Consider the following 17,547-nt stretch of genomic DNA (forward strand, 5'->3'; position numbering starts at 1 on the left):
CAGTGTTAATTCCAGCCAGAGAAGAAGGGAGGTGAGAACCTGTGAGGGAAGCAGCATGCAGACACCAGTGTCAGTGGAGAAGGAGGGGCAGGAGCTGCTCCAGGCCCTGGAGCTGAGATTCCCCTGCAGGCCGTGGTGCAGGCCGTGGTGCAGGCCGTGGCGAAGCAGCTGTGCCCCTGCAGGCCATGGGGATTCACAGGGATGCAGAGATCCACCCACAGCCCATGGAGGTGCCCATGATGGAGCAGGTGATGCCTGGGGGAGGCTGTGATCCTGTGGGAGACCCGTGGAGAGAGGGGCCCTGGCCCCAGGCTGGAGCAGCCTGTCCTTGGAGGGCTGCACCCAGTGGAAGAGTGACCAACGTTGCAGTAGTTTTGGGAGCACTGTTTGCCTGTGGGAGGGACTCACATTGCAGCAGTTTTGGGGGGACTTCCACTTATAAGACTGGAGCCATGCTGGAGAAGTTCATAGAGAACTATCTTCCATGAGAAGGGACCCCACAGTCTCACAGGGGATGGGCTCCTCTCCCTGTGCAGCAGAGGACCTCAGGTGATGAACTGACCAAAACCCCTGTGCCCTGTCTCCCTCACTGTCAGTGGGAAGGAAGGAAGAATTGTGGATAAAGAAAGTTTTTTTAAGGGCTTATTTTACTTCTCTTTTCTTCCTGATTTTGTTAGTAATAAATTCACTTTGTACCTCTAAGAGAAGCCTCTTTTGCCCTTGGAGTGTTTTCTGCCGTCCTTATTTCAACTCATGAAGCCTTCATGAAATTTTTCTCTCCTCTGGCTGCAGCAGGGAAGGGTGAGTGAGTGATTTCTGTGGCTGCCTGGTGTTGGGCCAGTGTCAAACCACAGCACCTGACTACAGTAAAAAGGGATTGTAAAGCAGCCTCCAATCCTGCCACCTGAAGCTGACGAGTAGAAAGCTTCAGGGGAAAGCTTATCTTATGTGTGAGAGTGCCTAAGTGATCCCTTAGGGTGTACAGTCCAGCTGCTCCCAGCAGGAATGAAACAGTGCTTTTCCCAGTGTTCCTGAGATAAGGCTGTGCCCTCCTCTATAAAGGCAGCCTCGAGCAGAGCGAGGTGCGTGAGCAGGTCCTGCCCGAACTGACCATGTCTGGGAGAGAGCTGCTGCTGCTGCTGCTGGTGGCAGCAATGGCGACTCTGGTCGCTGCTGGAGGTAAATCTGCTCTGCTGCTGGAGGCTGGCTCATGGGCCGTGGGGTGGGAATGACAGATGGATAATGGGACGGACGGGAATGCATGATAGGGCAGAAAGACCCAGAAATTCTGGTTTGGAGAGGAGGTGAGATTAGGGCAAACAAACAGTGGCAGCATTGTGAGGAAGAGGGATTGGAGCAAATATGCCGTGCCTTCCTTTTTAGCAGTTTGTGTCAAGGGTTACAGGCTGGTTCATCAAATGTATTTCACTTGGGAGCGATCTGGGAGAGTCCACAGCTGCTGCAGTTCCTGCCTTCATGCAAACTGGCAAGGCTCTGCAAGAACAGTATGTGCTCAGCATATTTACGAGGGAAGCACCTGTTTATAGGCACTGGGAAGCCATTGCTACCTACGTGCAGGTAGTTCTGGTGCTGGAGCTGCCTGTGTGTGAGCCTTCATGCTCCCAGGACATTTGTGCACTGCACAGGTGGGCTGTGAACTGTTGCTACTGCTCTGTTTGCCCACCAAAAAGGAACCCACCAAATGCTGCTCTCCCTAGAGGCGGCAGTTGTCCAGCTGTTCAATATCACCAAGCCTCATCCCTCTGAGGATACCCCATGCCACATGCTGCATTGCATGGTTTCCCATTTCCTGAGCTGTGTTGGATGCTCCTTGGAGCTTCTCACCCAGAAACTGGGAGAGAGGGCTGTGGGGAGAGGGTTTAGGGGGTGAGAACAGCCATTCACAGCTTTGTCCCAGCCAGCTCAGCTGTGGATGGAGGCAGTGTACTGTGCTGCTGTCGGGGGGGGGGGGGGGGGGGGGGGGGGGGTGGGAGTGGCATGCAGCAGCAAAGTGATTCCCCCTCATGAAACCCACAGAGCTGATTCAGTCCTGAATGGGCTCTGCACAACACTGCCTTCCCTTTGGTTGGGATGTGATCCTCTGTTAATCTCTGGTGCTTCTGCCATCAGGCATGGGTAATGGCACACTCATGGGTCTCTGCTCTCTTTCAGGGGCAGAGCTGAATGAAGGGGCTGGCCTGAGAAGGGTAAGAGGCTTCTGGTTTCCTTTGTTCATGGCTTGAGCTGGGCATGCTTGATGTGCCTGGGAGAAAGACTGTTCCCAGAGATCATCCCTAGCTTCATGGCAACTGGTGTTCCAGCACCAAACCCACACCAAAGCCCAGGCCACGAGTCCCACTGAGGGATTCAGCAGCCGCTGCTCCTCTGCAGGCACGCACTACTCTGACAGAGGGAACCAGTTTGCCAGTGGCACTTGGTCCTGCCTGAGTGTTCTGGGGTGAAGAAATGGGTGCTGCTGGCACTGAAATGTGTGCTGTGGTTTCTCCTTTCCAGCCGGTGTGTGAAAACCTGGGTCACCTGCAGGCCTGCCCCCTCCTGTACTTGCCCATCTGTGGGACCGATGGCAATACCTATGCCAATGAATGCCAGCTCTGTGTGGAAAAAATGTAAGCTCATGCCTTGGCAGGGACCTCCTGGGTCTAATTTTGGCTGCCTGAAACTAGGTGCTTGTGAAGTACAGCCATTCAGGCTCCCCAGAGCCTGGGAAAAGCCATGGCAGGCTGCACTTGCATGGCAAATAACAAACCGTGTGCTGGGCCGCAGGAGGAGAGGGTTGGCCAGCTCGTCAAGCGAAGGTGCAAGGAAGAGCAGAGGAGCTGTACCCAGCCAGGCTGAGGAAGGGGATGGTTGGGGGGATCCAGCAGCAGCCTACAGTCACAGATGGGATGGAGCCTCAGTTGTCTTGGTGCAGGCAATACAACAGGAGACAACAGCCACAAACAGCAGCCCCAAGAGGGTGAAAATTTGACACAGGCACCAGGTCCAATTGGTGGCGCACTACAGGGGTGCGAGGGGGGTCTCCATTCTTGGGGATGGTGATTGGTGCTCAGATAGAGCCATGGCCACGACAACCTCATGCTAGGGACAGCCCTGCTGTGAGTAGGTCAAGCTGCAGATGCAGCACCAGTACCACAGGCCCTGGGAGGGCACATCCATGAGCCAGGATGTTGCAGTCACCTCAGCTCTTTAGACAGGAAAATGAGTAGGTCAATTTTGTAATAGTCAGCTCCATTCCATTTGATGGAATGCAGCCAAAGTATGACTCATGGAATGGTGTTTTATTTTGATCTCTTACTCTTTTTTCCTATATTACTCTAGGAAAACCAGGCAAGACATCCAGATTTTGAAAGATGGGCAGTGTCAAGATACCTGAGCTTTCTGATAACTTTTCTGAGCCTAAAAACAGGTGATTAATTGATCCTGTGTGCTCTGTGCGAATTGCACACTTAAGCTAGCTATGGTGAATAATAAAATGACATGCACAATCTTATTTCAATAGCACCTTTTTTATGCATGGCTGGAGGAAAACAGCATAAGCCAGTTCCCACCAAGAGCTACCAAAAGTGCACAGTCAAAACAATAATTTCAAATCCACATAACAAACTGGGATGCTCTGCACAGAGTATTATCTCACCCACACTCCTGCAAGAAAGGCCATGGGGGAGTAGCAAGAAATGCACCTGTCCTGATGAAGAAGATGCTGAACAAGCACAGTGTTTTCTCTGTAGGAGTCAATTTAGTGAAGGGAAAATAAAGTTTCTCTGGCATGGGAGAAGATGACTCCATGCCTCCCTAGTAAACTGTTTCACTGGTTCCAGAGCTGATGTAAATTGAAAATAGCAACATCTGCACTTCTCATATTAGATGTTATTCTGCTTTTTATCTAAGGCCTTTCATAGAGCATTCAGCTCAGATAATGCATGGGAGCATGGAAAGAGACTGAGCGGAGATGGTGAACACCAGGGATCCCAGATGTCTGCTCCAGCACTTGAGAAAAACACCAAACTGAAGAATTTTCAATTGCAGGTGGCTCCTGGTGTCAGAGCTATCATCTTTGAGATTGTGGCAGGGCTCAGTCCCACCAAGGTAATAGTGTCAATGTGAATCAGCAGGCGTTGGGGCCTCCTCTGCTCTTTCGTCTCCCACTTCTAGCACATGGGCACACACAACACCTGCAACAAGGCCATACAACTTGGGCAGGCAAGGGCCCCCTTTGCTCACAGTGGCAGAGATCAGAGGGCTGATGCAGGGCTTGCCTCCTGAGGTCATTTCAGTCCCACACAAGATGTTGTGTTTGTACAGAATTACCAGCTGAGATTTTTGACCAGCTTTGAAGAGTGCTTCAGGGTGAGTTGAAACCTTCCAAGCACAGGTCGGCGCTCACCCACAGGAGGTCTTGTTGCTCTGACTTGCTGCTATACTAGTATCCCATACAGTTCTCATTTGCAGGCATCTAATAAGAGTCTGAGGTCTACCCTGTGGTAAAGTGAGCTCCCCAAAGTCAGTGGCCATCCTCGGAGTCTGGGAGATGTGCCAGTGTCTACTATGACTATTGTGCTTGGTCAGCTGGAATTCACCCTCTGACCCAGTTCTGCACCTTGCTGGAGCCACCAGGTGGGACACCCAAAGCACCACAATGCACAACAAAGCCATTGCTCTCAGATTTAATGCTGCAGCTGGAAATAGTATTGAGGAGCATAAACTAGCTATGCTCAGTCAGATGGATGGTATCCACTATTTTCTGTCCCAGAGGCAGCTGCTCTCATCAAAATCTTTATTCTCCTTAGAAAGTTCTCTCCCAGGCTGAAAGTCCTAGCCTCACTAATTGTTCAGGGTTGTCCAGAGCTTTGATTTTCCCTGTTTTCCTTTCCTGAATCCTTTCTATTTCTGCAGAGGAGGGAACACGTGTCCATGGCTGCTGCTATTACCTGTTCATTTGTCCCAAGACTCTGCAAGGCTGTTTGTCCCCTTCCAGTCCCCAAATAACATGGAAGAGGTGGCCTGGCTGTGTAGTCCTCTCTGTGTTGCCAATTCTTCTCTGCAGATCTTGCTGTCTGTCCCCTCTGCACCCTAGGGAAAGGCTTTGGTAGGGCCAAAACACATCCACAGTGAGCAGCACAAATCTATCGCTCACTTCTGTCCTGAGGTTTTCTGCTCCTGCTGCTGCCAACTCAGCCACAGGCAGGATTTATTTGGGCAGCTCTATGCCAGTTTTCTGCCAGGGCTGAGGGAAGGTTATGCCCAGCTTAGCATAACTGGGGCTCATTCTCCCCTGGGGTGGGTAAGTGTTCACCAGGGTCTCAGCTCCGTGCCATGGCTTGAGCTGCACCCGCAGAGTGGCTGCAGCCCAAGAGCGTGTGTGCTGTGTATGCCCTGAGAGCCACGACTATTTATGTGCAGAGCCTAGGAAAAAATAACACAGACCATCCAGAAGCTCTTCCGAAGAGGGAAACCACATGCCTCCAGCACAAAGTGGAGTGTTTATTCAGAAATTGCAGAACTAAAGTACAGACTAATAGGCCAGACCTGCAAGGTCAGAACATGGGCAGCCACAGGATGGGGTCAGTGTTGACTCTACACACAGCAAATTCAGAGGTACTTGTCCTCCCCAGGGGGCTGTGGATTTGGCTGTTTATTTCACATGGCTCAAAAGCAAGTGGCAGACCAAGGGAAAGGGGAAGGCAGTGATTGAACACTGCCACAGACCTCAGGGCCTGTGCAAAACCAGCCTGGTGCAGAGAGCCTGACTCTAAAGCCCAACAGATCTTTGCCTGCCAAGGTCAGGTGAGACTCAGGAGGCAGCTGGTGGGCAGCAAGATGCCAGCAATGTCCTGAGCTGTGCCAGAGAGTGTGCATATGAATTTGCACTTTTGCATACGCTTTTCCCATTCAATTTATCTGTCTGTTTTTCATCTTCTCATGCTTCAGTCAAGGCAGGGAAAAAAAGGGATTATCTTCTTTCACAGGCACCACAGTTTGTCACACAGAGCAATGAGTAGCACACAGTGCTCCCAGAGCAGTGTGTTGCAAACAGGCAAGTTTCCTCAAGTCAGGGAGTGAAGGACAAGCCTGCAAAGTTGCTTCTCTGTCATTGTCCTGTGAGACAAAACTGGAAGAAGTGCCCTGACACCCTGTAAGAGTGGCAGCAGCACAGCTCACCCAGCTGCCCGTGTTGATCAGGGCTGCATCCGTGACTGCAGGGAGGGCTATGTAGGTCTCTGGACAGTCCTTTGCAGTAGCCTTGCCAGATAGGGGGAACAGATATCCTTGAGGCTCACGAAGACCTTTGACTTACACATAGATCCAAAGCCTGGTGTGGTGTCTACAGTGAAAGCAGTCCAGCCAATGGCAGGATCCAGCCCAGGAGTCCCTTGGACAAAACTTTCCCAGGACATTTGTGTGCTGAAAGCTGTGTGGTGGCATGGTGAGATGCCCCCAAGGGTGGTGATGTTCCCCTACTGAGCAGCTCCAATGGCATTTGAGGAGTCTGTGACACTGGAGATGCTCAGGTTGCTGAACACTCAGCTGATGTCTTCCAGGGAGGGCCTCAGGAACTGAGGAGGCTGGACACATCAGTGAAAATGGCCGAGGGCTAGCTGAACTGAAATGTGGAGAGAAAGGGGAGGGAAGCAGCACTTGGCACACTGTAAAGTGTCTACTGCAGCAGTTCATGTAGCCAAGACTGGCCATAAAATGCAACCCACTTGCACAAATATCTCTGCAGCAAAGGGAGTGCAGCTTTGGCCACATTTCAGCCCCTCTACTTCAGAGCACAAACAACTTGAAAGTAGGTGATGGAGCCTGTAATTTCCTCATTGCTAACCATTACCAAAGTTTTCTGTGAGATACGGAAATTGCTCCCTTGGCATTTAAAGCAATTTACACTCGAGGGACAAGTGTCTTCTAGAGATTTCCCTCCTGAGAGATGCAAGTGCCAGCTCTGTAAGATTTTGAAGTCCAACTATTCCATTAAACACCTCTGAAGAGCCTTGGGGCACAGTGACTCTTTCTTTCACAAATGCTCCCTTCAAAAAATGGAGAGACAAAATGGAGGAACAGTCACAGTACTGGCTCTGCAGTGCCTTATGGCAAAGTTTTGCTGAGTCAAGAGTCACTTATCAGCCCTCACCAGGCTTTGGGGTGACCACGTAGATGGTTGGTGTGAGAAGCTGAGTTAGCCACAGCCTGAGCATGCGCCCAGCTCCTGTGGAGCACTGAGACACACAGGGATATCCACCCTTCCTTGCATGCTTCACACCACCTGCAGACAGCCCAGAATATAGAGTCATAGAATCATTTAAGACCATGGAATTTGACCATTAACTGCCATGTCCTGCAGGAAACCATGTCCCTAAGCACCATACCTACACATCTTTCAAATACCTCCAGGAACAGTGACTCCATCACTGCCCTGGGCAGCCTGACATCCAACCTAAACCTACCCCAGAGCAATTTGAGGTAATTTCCTCTCATCCTATTGCTTGTTACGTGGGAGAAGAGATGGACTCCAACAATCTACAATCTCCTATCAGGAAGCTGTAGAGAACAATGAAGTGTCCCCTCAGGTTCCTTTTCTTCAAGCTCAACACCCTCACTCCCTCAGTCACTCCTCAGAGGACTTGTTTCCTAGACTCTTTGCCAGCTTCTTTGCTCTTCTTTGAACATGCTCCAAGCACTTCAGTTTCTCTACCTAGGATGGGGCAGCCCTGGATATGTGTATAGACTGGGGAATGAGAGGCTAGAGAGCAGCTCTGCAGAAAAGGACCAGGTCAGTGGCAAGTTGAACGTGAGTCAGCAGTGCCCTGGCAGCCAGGAGGGCCACCCGATGCCAGGGGTGCATCAGGCGCAGCATCACAGCCAGGCAAGGGAGGGGACTGTCCTGCTCTGCTCTGGGGCAGCCTCACCTCCATTGCTGGGCAGTTCTTGGTGCAGTTTTGGGTATAAGAAAGACATTGAGCTCTTAGAAAGTTTCAAAGGAGGGCAACAAAGATGGTGAAAGGCCTTGAGGTGAAGCCATATGAGGAGTGGCTGAGGTCACTTGGTCTGTTCAGCCTGGAGGAGACTGAGGGGAGACCTCACTGCAGTTACACCTTCTGTGTGAGGGGAAGAGGAGCAGCAGGCACTGACCTCTTCACTCTTGTGGCCAGGATCTGATGGAATTGCCTGAAGCTGAGTCAGGGGAGGTTTAGGCTGGATATCAGGAAAAGGTTCTTCACCCTGAGGGTGGTTGGGCACTGAAACGGGCTCCCCAAGGAAGTGGTCACAGCACCAAGTGTGTCAGAGTTCAAGAAGCATTTGGACAATGCTGTCAGGCACATGGTGTGATTTTGTGGTGTTCTGAGCAGGAACAAGAGTTGTACTCAATGATCCTGCTGTGTCCTTTCCAGCTTAGCACATTGTGTAGTTCTGTAATAATAATGTCTTTTTTGTAATGAGGGACACAAAAACAGAAACAGTGCTCAAGGCCTGATATGTTTGCCTCTCCAAAAGCAATGCCTTTGCACAGTGAAGTATCCTGCCAGGGTACAGTTCCCAGATGTCTGCATGACCAGGGTGTCTCTAGTGCTTTGCATCTTCAGACAGTGCTGGAACATGGACACCCTCACCAGCTTGGCACACCTTGTCTTCATTTGTGACTGAGCTACAAGAAACTATTCTGTGAATGACTTGGTAGCCTCACATCTCTTTATGCCATCCATGCTCCTGGCCCACCCTCCCATATCAGAGCCTTCCCATATCTCCTCTGCTGCCACCACCCTGTTGCTCCTTTTGGGGCTGTTAGACCTACCCCACCTCTCTGGAGGTACCGTGTAATCTGCAGTGGACACAGGGCACAAGCCCTAGAGTCAAGTGGTAACTCAGGGGATAAGAAGAATGGCAGCAGAGATGGCCACGGACCTCCAAGGTTAGATCTTAAGAAATCTATATGCATGAAGTTTCAAGCTCTGGAGCTTCTAGGGACCTAGAGAGAGATCCTGCTGAGAGTACAGGATGTACACTAAAAATAAAAAAGGCTGGCAAAGATTGGAGGCAGCCAGATCTGCTCATCCCTGAGGAGCTGCTTTACTCAGGGCAAGTCCTCAGGCTGCTTGAGGAGGTAGGATCATCCCTGCCTTGAAAGGTAGCTGGGTCGCAGAGGACCTGGGGGTAGACACGCTATAGAGTCCTTTACCAACCTTTGAACCACTTCTGAATATATGGTGGGCAGGGAGGGAAGGGGTTAGGGGCACAAGCACCTAACCAGTGTGTAAGTGGTTGAGTGTCTCATGGAAAAAAAGTGCTGATAGCAGCTGAGTGCACTAGAAACTGGCTAAAGAGGTACCTCCGCTCCATCAGAGTTGTGACACACAATATAAGCTTGAGCTTTTCTGTGCTATCCTGGCATAAGAAACTATGAAGGCAGTTTTCAGGAGAGGCCAAGATAACCTCCTCATCTCACATGCACTGATCTAGGGGCCTGGCCATTCCCACAGAGCAAGGAACAGGTTCTCAGCATTGAAGCCATTGTACCAGGCAGCAGCCTCCCCTTTGCAGGGATGCTGGCCCTGCAGATGACCTTGCAGGAGCCTGCAGGCCAGGCAGGACTGGGGCAGCAAGGGGCTACCAGCAGCTAAGAACAGCCACTTAAGGAAATCATCCTGTGGGGGCAAGGGAACAGCTGGGTCTTCCCACTGGTTTTACTGGGACTGCCCATTGCCATCTTGCTTCATCAGTGAAGTGCTTTGTTCATAGTCCTGATCCACCAGGGACTGGACCAAACAATCATTAGGAAGTCCTCAACATGCACAGCCAGGCTGGCATGGATTTATTATTCTGTCTGGATCCCAGGAAGCTGGTGCAGCTCTTGGGCAGGTAACATGACTGTGACAGTGTCCATCCTTAGGGGATTCCAAAGAATATGGCAACACAGCCATCCTGACCTTGTGAAGCTGCCAGTCCTGCTGTGAGGGGAGCTGGAGGATGTGCCTTCCTACCAGCACTGCAAGCATCCTATGCAAGCACCTTCAGACAGCATGTATCCCATTTCTCAAGGGGTCCTTAAGGACTAACAACAGATCCCTGCATCTCACTCAGGAAAGCAGCACTGAGGCAGCCACATCCTGCCCTGCCATGTCCACTACAAAGGAGAGCTTTTGAGTCACAGTTCAGCAGCAGTAAACTTCCTATCTGAAGTGGAATAATTTGCAGTATAAAAGCACTAACATATTTTGCAATCCACACAGTAGATCCTGGACAGAGACTCACACACCTTTCCACTCTGATAAGGAGAATATTATTACCCTCCTAGTGGCCTGGCCAGATAAGAGGTTTGGGGCGGGCAGTCTGCATTTTTTTTCAAGCTCTCATTATGCTGCACCAGTATCTCCAGATGCTGTTTCCAGGGAACTAAGCTGCTTTCTAATTAAAACTACAAAGAGCAATGGAGAGTTTAGGCAAAGACCATGCTTCTTCGGACTCTTCCCTGCCACCCTCTGCAGCCTGTGAGGAGTATGCTGTGCCAGGTAATGATGACAACATTCCTAACTTGAGTTTTTGGAGAGAGGAGAGCATGATTTTTGTTACCAAGTGTTTCTCAGAAAGGAACTAATAATTATTAGTCTATGCTTGGCGGTAGAGGATGCACATTTAACTGTGAATCCGTGTCTTTTTACATGTTATGTTCCAGATCCCAAAGCACATATAAAGGCTTTTCAACTAAAGTCCTTCAGAGAGCATCAGTAGATTGTCTCTTTGCAGACTGGCAGTACTGCCTCATTGTTTTTATAGCTTGATTTTATTTTCTCTTTTCATTTAATTTCTGTTTCTTTGTGCCCTCTAATAAATATTTTTTCATCAGGTTGCATATGTTTTACTGTGGTCTCCCCTGCTTAGTGCTGGCAGGTGACAGCTTTGGAGCTGTTGTGGCAGTGCTTTCTTGGACCAGTTAGAAGTGAATTAGGGATGTTTTCTTAGAATGGACTGTGAAGGAGACGGACTGCAAGCAGCTAAAATTGCTTTTATAGCTCACAAGACATTTTGAAAGGAAAATAAAATTACCTTGGCTGCAGATGGGATGTGCAAGGGATTATGTACTTCAGTAGCTGAACCGAGGCCCTGTGCAGATCCTGCTACTGCAGCTTGTAACCTCATCTTCCCAGGGAGTTTACTGCCTTTTTCTAAGTGGATGGCAGAGTCATCTCCTGCTGACTGAGCCCTACTGTCTCTGTTACTGCCTCGTATCAGGGAACAACCTCCCACTTGTCTTGGAGTTATTCTCAGCTTCCCTGGACAGTGTTCTGGGCAGTCAGATGTCATTTTAAAGCTGACTCTGCTTTGGCGAGGACATCGAAGCATAGACCAACATAAATACTCTCCAAGATAAATTTCTGTAAGATTATTATTAATTATCAGACGTGTCTTGTGTAAAAACCTACTTTGGGCAGAGACTGGCTCCTGCTGTCAGTTTTGCATTGTCCTGTCCTGGACTACAGGACAGGACAATGCAATGCCAGTTTTACTGGCTTTTAATAAATACCTGGAATTTAATAAAAGACCTGTAATCCCAGCTCAGCCTCAGAAGTCTTTCTCACCTTGACAATTTTACCATCTGATCAAGAGAATGACAAAATGACAATTTTTCACTGATTTCACTACTTTAGTGTGAGCCAAGGCTTTTGTTAAAGGAGCTGGATCCGATTACATCTGGAAGGAGCAGGTCATAGTCTTGCTTTTCCACTTGTGTGGGCTTTGTTGAAACTATGATAATCATTTCTTTTGTGATCTCTTCAGTGTACCTTTGGGAAGAATTCCCTCTCCCTCAAGGCCTCAGGGCAGTAGTGTTGCTCCCTGTGTCTCCTGGAATTGGGTAGCATGCTGCTTGATTGGAGACAAGTTTTTACTACCACAGCTTAGAGTCTACACTAGAAATCATCAGGGATTGCTGTCTTTTAGGACAAAAAGACATGGAGAAGTGAAGTTCAGACCATTTTTTAGGCTGGTCTTTGCCTCAGGAAGCCATTTGGAGCCCTTTGCAACCAGTGAAATGGACACTGCTTACCTTGGCCAAGGAAGGTGTGGTGATCTGGGATCTGGGGAGTGCTTCTCTCTGCTACTGGCTGTATGCAACCTGCACATCCTGCCCAAATAATAAAGCCAGCATTGGAGCTTTCTCAAATCAATTAGTCTTTCTTAGGCCCTGCCATGGTCTTCCTCACAGCTGCAGACCAGCTTGGGGCTGTTTCTGTGGTGTTTGGGACCAGTTTTCTCAGCCCCAGCAGGGTGTGCTAGCCCTGTCTTGGTCTCTGGTTGCATCACCATCTCCCCACGAGGTCTCAGCCCAATGCACGTGAGCATCTGTGTGGGTAAGGCTGTGCCCTCTGGCTCATCCTTGCCCCCACAGAGCTGCTCCTGTTTTGAAGGATTGTCTGTTCTGTGGGTCAAGGCTTTCTTCTAGGGTTTTAGATAAACATATTAATTTCTGTGGTGGCCAGTTCCAGCTGTCTGGGGAAAAGTGTAACAATGGAGAAAACATGAAGAATTATCTTACAGTCTGTACTGATGCCTGATCAAAGACACCACGCCCCAGGTCCCTACAGTATGGGAGTAGGTTGGACATGGGTCACCCCAAGGAATTGTACCTGGAAATCTACAGTAATTGTCAGGCTAGGAGCCTGGGAGTTATGGGTGCGGTGTCATCAAATCCTCCCCACTGAGGCTGTGCTGGAAGTACAGTGCTCAAGGAGTTTCATATTAAGATGCCTTTGGGACAAAAAAAAAGCCATGGCCTCTTGCATCAGTGCTCTAGTGCCAGGCAGGGAGGGATCAGAGCGTCACGTTGGCACTCGCTTTATCCTCGTAGATGTCATCATAACCCGTCGCTTGAGAGACCGGGAATTGCTCAGGAAAAGAAAAGCAGAAGCCCTGGAGAAAGATTCAGCTCAGTGGGTTATGAGGTAAATCTTGCTTTTTCTGTCATAGTGCTTTTGTGGTGCACTTAATCTGAGCCCAGACATGGCCCAGTCTCTCGATCTTCACCCAAGGACAGAGCCATCAGTCCTCAGTGAGGAAAGGTGACCGGCAGCCAGTAGCTGCTCAAGGTCTGCACAGGCACTGGAGGGAGAGATGGGTGAGGGATAGCAAGCAAACCTCAATCATAATGTGAGGCTGAGGAAGAATTTGTTGCCCAAGCTCCTGCCCACTGGTGCAGCTGCAGAAGGCTGCTGTGCAGGGCTCGGGAGGGGGGCTGAACAATTGCAGCTTCTGCAGGATGAGCTGGGTCACAATCACAACAGGGGACCCAGCAAACTGCCTTAGGGCAGAAGGGAAAGTCCTTTGTTCTATTCATTCCTGTGAAATCCCCTGGCAGAGACTATAAGAACGAACAGCAAAGGAGAGCCAGAAGAGCCAAAAGAGGACGGGGCAGTCAGACAGTGGTCAAGGCTGTCCTGGAGTCAGAGCCAGCAGTGGAGCCCCAGCCCGACCCAGAGGAGACGGCTGAGCCAGTGCCCCCGGAGCCAGAGCCCTCGGAGCCAGCGCTGCCTGAAGCAGGCTTTCAACAGCAGCCACCCGTGCTGCCCATCCAGAACATGGTCGGTGGGCTGCCGGCGGTGGCAGTGGAAGGGGAGCTGGCAGACAGGAGCTCGGACCCTGCTGGTGAGTTGCCGCAGAGGTGCTGGCCCCGTGCTGGCCGGGGGGCAGTGCAGCACTGCCGCCTGAGGACTGTCAGCCAAGGGTGCCCGCCTTATCAACAACAACCCTGCCGCATCTCCAGAGCATGGGTCCTACCCCACCAAACTGGGGTAGCTGAGAAAGGGTGGGGGGATGGTGGGACTGCGGGGACAGACAGCTCTCTTCGAGCCCAGAGGAGTGATGACAAGCTAGTCAGTCATTGGGATGGGGTTGTGGACCTGGTTCTTTCTAACTCCTTGTCCTAAGAACACTTCTGTGGCTCTGCCAAGAGCCACAATAGCACAGAGGGATGTATTTCTTCTCTCTGTGGAGAGAAGATGAGGTTTTTTGTGGTCAGAGCTGGTTGGGGGAGCCAAAGTCAAGACATGCTCTGTCCACAGTCCATCCAGTTTCAGGGATGACACTGGGATGGTGGGAGAGCAAAGTGGGCACTGGGACAAAGAGTGGGAGCCTGCAGGCAACTACACCTTTGAAACCTGCCAGGACTGAGGCATGGACGGCACCAAGCTGGTCAGAATGGCAGACTGGTGTTTGGGCTCAGAAAATCCATTTACAGCTACTGCAGCAGGATTTGCTCCCAGATCTGTCATGGGAAGAGTAGAGTACATTCACTTTAGCAGTCATTGGGTCAAGCATGCAGGTTGCTTCAAAAGCAGGAAAACTAAGGTTCTGCTTCAGAGGAGGTGACAATCCTCTGACCCTCAACTATGGTATTTCCAGCAATGTGTCTGCAGGAGGGAAGAAAAGGCCTATTGATGCAAGGCATGCGGTGCCATCATGCCATGGAAAGCAGCTATTCTGCATCCTGGGCTCTGGGGTGGGTGTCCAGCCTCCAGCCCTGAGGTCTTGAAACGGGCAACCATCAGGGTTGTGGTTATTGCCTCTGGCCTTGAACCTACCAGTGCCTTACCTTCTCCAACTCCCCTCCACAACTGGGAGTGCCCTTGGAAAGCAGGCAATCCACCTAACGCCTTCTCCGGGCAATTGCAGGAGACTGGCCAGGGAGGCTTTAACATGGGACAGGGGGGTAACAGGGGAGCCCCCCAGTACAAAATGATCTGACTCTTACATGCCTTACAGGTGAAGAGGATGTGCTGAAACCAGCAGAAGCAGATATACTAGAAGAGTTCAATACTCCTCTGGAAAATGACCACCAGGATAACGAATACATTCCGCATATTCTGTATTAACTTTCTGATTGTTTGGGGATATTTTTTATTTTTACTCTCACCTTACAAACTTGATAAGTATGGCACAGTCATTTTGAGCAGCTGCTTTCTTGGGAACCATAAAGCCCATGCTCTCCTTGTCACTCTGCTTTCTATGCTTCTTCCAGGCTAGAGAGGCAGCCCCTAGGGAGTTGCCCGTGGCTTATGAGCCTCCTGCTCTCTCTGCAAACAGGCTGTTTTGCTTGGGCCCATGGAAGGCTTCACAGTGCTCTGCCACACTACACTTCAGTCGTACAGTCCAGCATCCACATGTGTTTCTGAAAGTAATTTCTTATTTGCATAAATGTGAGTGGCATTGCAAAGCTAACACTCACTGTGATTTTAGCTGGCTGGAGAAGCCCAGCTTGGGCTTTTTACTGCACCCCACAAACCCCACCACCTTTTGTGCTATTATTTTTAGTCTGAAAGTTTTTCTCATAGCCTGTTTTCATCTGCAATAAACATCTTGCTTTCCTAAAGCTGGATATATTTTTTGGTTTTAATTTCTGGGCAGCTTCACTCTGCCTTGTAAGACAAACAAAAGAGGTTGAAAACAGCTGAGTGCATTGGGCTGGAACTTGGCTGAATTATACACTTTTGTCAGGAAAATGCCATTTGGGACAAAGACAAGAGACACTCTGCACAGTCATTGTCTCCCTGTCTCCCCAGTTTCACGCAGGATTTCTCCTGAAGCCAGGGGTAATGGGGTGCCCTGTGTCTCTGCCCTTGTTTTGGGTCTTGCGATCCTTGTTCCTGTGCACAGCAAGGGAAGAGGCTCTCTTACATTCCTGTAATATCCTGACACAAGGGATCCTTCTCCTCTTGAGGAGGAGGGGAGGTCATATTGCCATTGTCTGACTTCCCAAGGGCCTGTCTCCCAGAGCACAAGGCTGGCCAGACCCTGCAGGCATCCCTGATTTGGGGGATTCTCTTATGGCTCTGGACACATTGCTGCTGCTGTCCCAGAGCCCTCCAGGCTCTGTGTCACCGCTTGTGTAAGAGTCTCCAGTGACACGATGGACACCCTTGACGTCCCATCCCTGCTTTGGTGCCAGGGATATCACATGAGGAGCAAGTGCTTGCCAGCTCTTCCACAGCCTCCCTGTGCTGAAGTTCTGACCTCCACAGTTACACTGCCAGAAGCTCTAAAGCACCTGGTGGGTGTCAAAGCAGAAAGCATTCAGCAGCACCATACCAAAGCAAATCCAGCTCCTTTCCCCCCTCCAGGGCAGCTCCTGGAGGGATGGGTTTCCCTTGTCAGATATCCTGACACTGTTTTGTTCTCCATAGGCATATCCGCTAACTCGAGGTTTTGCTCTCCCCTTGAGCCACTGATACCAGTGGCAGCTGAACAAGATCTCTCAGCTTCTGCCATGAACTACTGAAACCTCACCCACAACCCCAAATATCTAAGGTACAACAAGAGGGCTTTGTGGAAGCCCTGCAGCATGGAAGGAACTTCTGTCTGTGAGGTTTGCTCTTAAACCAAGGCACTAGGGGAAGGCAGCTGAGGCTGCACTGGCCTGAAGTGGAGCCAGAGGCTGGAGGTCATGTTGTGGATGAGCAACATCACAACACTTGTGCTGGGGCACTCCTGCAAGTGTGGTGCCCACACCGTGCTGCAGAAAGGCTGGGCAGTGGCTGCTGCCAGGCAGGCCAGGAGACCCTTCCACCTGCTGGAGCCCCACATGTGCCATGGCAGAGACCCCGTGGCCCTTCCCTGCTCTCCGGTGCCCTTCCCTGCTCTCTAACCCTCTGCAGTGCTGACAGGGAGCAGGAATCAGCCATGCTGCCCACTCTACATCTGCAGACATTTAGATTTTCCTGGCTTCCAAAGCCCTTTAGATTTTGAGGAGAAGAAACTTCTAGCGGGTTTTAGACTCATCTTACAGCTTACATCAATCAAGGAGGGCACAGCACAACCACATTCCACCTTCTCCATTGTGAAGTGGAGCTGTAGGAGGTGGTGAAGACCTGGCAGAGTGAGGTGTCCATGAACATGGGACAACATTCACTCTTGAAACACATGTGGGCAGCAGTGCTTACCCTTGCACTGGGAGGGCTGGGAGAGCACCCTGAGAGCAGAAATGTGCAGGAACCAGAGCAAGCACCTCTGTTCATCCCTGTGGAGATGCCTTTGGTGGCTAGGAAGTCCTGGAGTCATCCCAGGTATTGCATACTCTCTCTTAGAGCTGCTCTTACTTTGTCTTCTTTGGCAGACAGTAAAAAAGGTGTGCCTTTGCAAACAAGAAAAATCTTATCACAAACTGAACAAGAGAAAGATAAAGCCCTCCTAATCAACACTTTCACTGGCCATGCATTGGTTCTTTCTCTGTTGAGAGGACAGATAACAGAGCTCTTGCTTGTACAGACGGGGTTCAGGCGTGAGGCTGGAGTCGAGGTGGTCCATGTGTACCCCTGAGGTAGGCTCTGCTGCCTGAATGGAGCTGGGGACAGGCTGGCAAGGACAGCTGTATCTGGGACAGGGAGGCTGCTGTTTTGCAGGTGCAACAAGTCACCTTCTCCCTCTCTTCCCTCCTTCCTAGTCCAAGACAGATGTCTTTACCCAGGGCCTTGGCAGAGAGTCTAGTAAAGTAAATTTTCATGCTCTTGGTGAAAACTGGATGACAGCTATGGTCTGGGTCTGACA

At 50.4% G+C, this 17,547-nt stretch overlaps 2 protein-coding genes across 2 annotated transcripts; both read left to right on the plus strand.

The window, feature by feature from the left end:
* The first annotated feature begins 1,112 nt into the window (after nucleotides 1-1,112).
* On the plus strand, nucleotides 1,113-3,394 carry SPINK4 (serine peptidase inhibitor Kazal type 4). Its single transcript, XM_054289881.1, has 4 exons — nucleotides 1,113-1,179; nucleotides 2,173-2,207; nucleotides 2,515-2,627; nucleotides 3,340-3,394. The coding sequence occupies exons 1-4, from the start codon at nucleotides 1,113-1,115 to the stop codon at nucleotides 3,392-3,394; spliced, it is 270 nt and encodes an 89-aa protein (XP_054145856.1).
* A 7,056-nt stretch (nucleotides 3,395-10,450) lies between these two features.
* On the plus strand, nucleotides 10,451-15,326 carry LOC128945272 (translation initiation factor IF-2-like). The gene is made up of 4 exons (XM_054288992.1): nucleotides 10,451-10,523; nucleotides 12,860-12,953; nucleotides 13,367-13,653; nucleotides 14,770-15,326. The coding sequence occupies exons 2-4, from the start codon at nucleotides 12,949-12,951 to the stop codon at nucleotides 14,877-14,879; spliced, it is 402 nt and encodes a 133-aa protein (XP_054144967.1). The 5' UTR covers nucleotides 10,451-10,523; nucleotides 12,860-12,948; the 3' UTR covers nucleotides 14,880-15,326.
* Nucleotides 15,327-17,547: the final 2,221 nt, after the last annotated feature.

Source organism: Melozone crissalis, unplaced genomic scaffold (genome assembly GCF_028551555.1).
Source record: "Melozone crissalis strain CALT ecotype California unplaced genomic scaffold, PUWL_Pcris_2 ptg000005l_1, whole genome shotgun sequence".
Taxonomy (NCBI): Eukaryota; Metazoa; Chordata; class Aves; order Passeriformes; family Passerellidae; genus Melozone; species Melozone crissalis.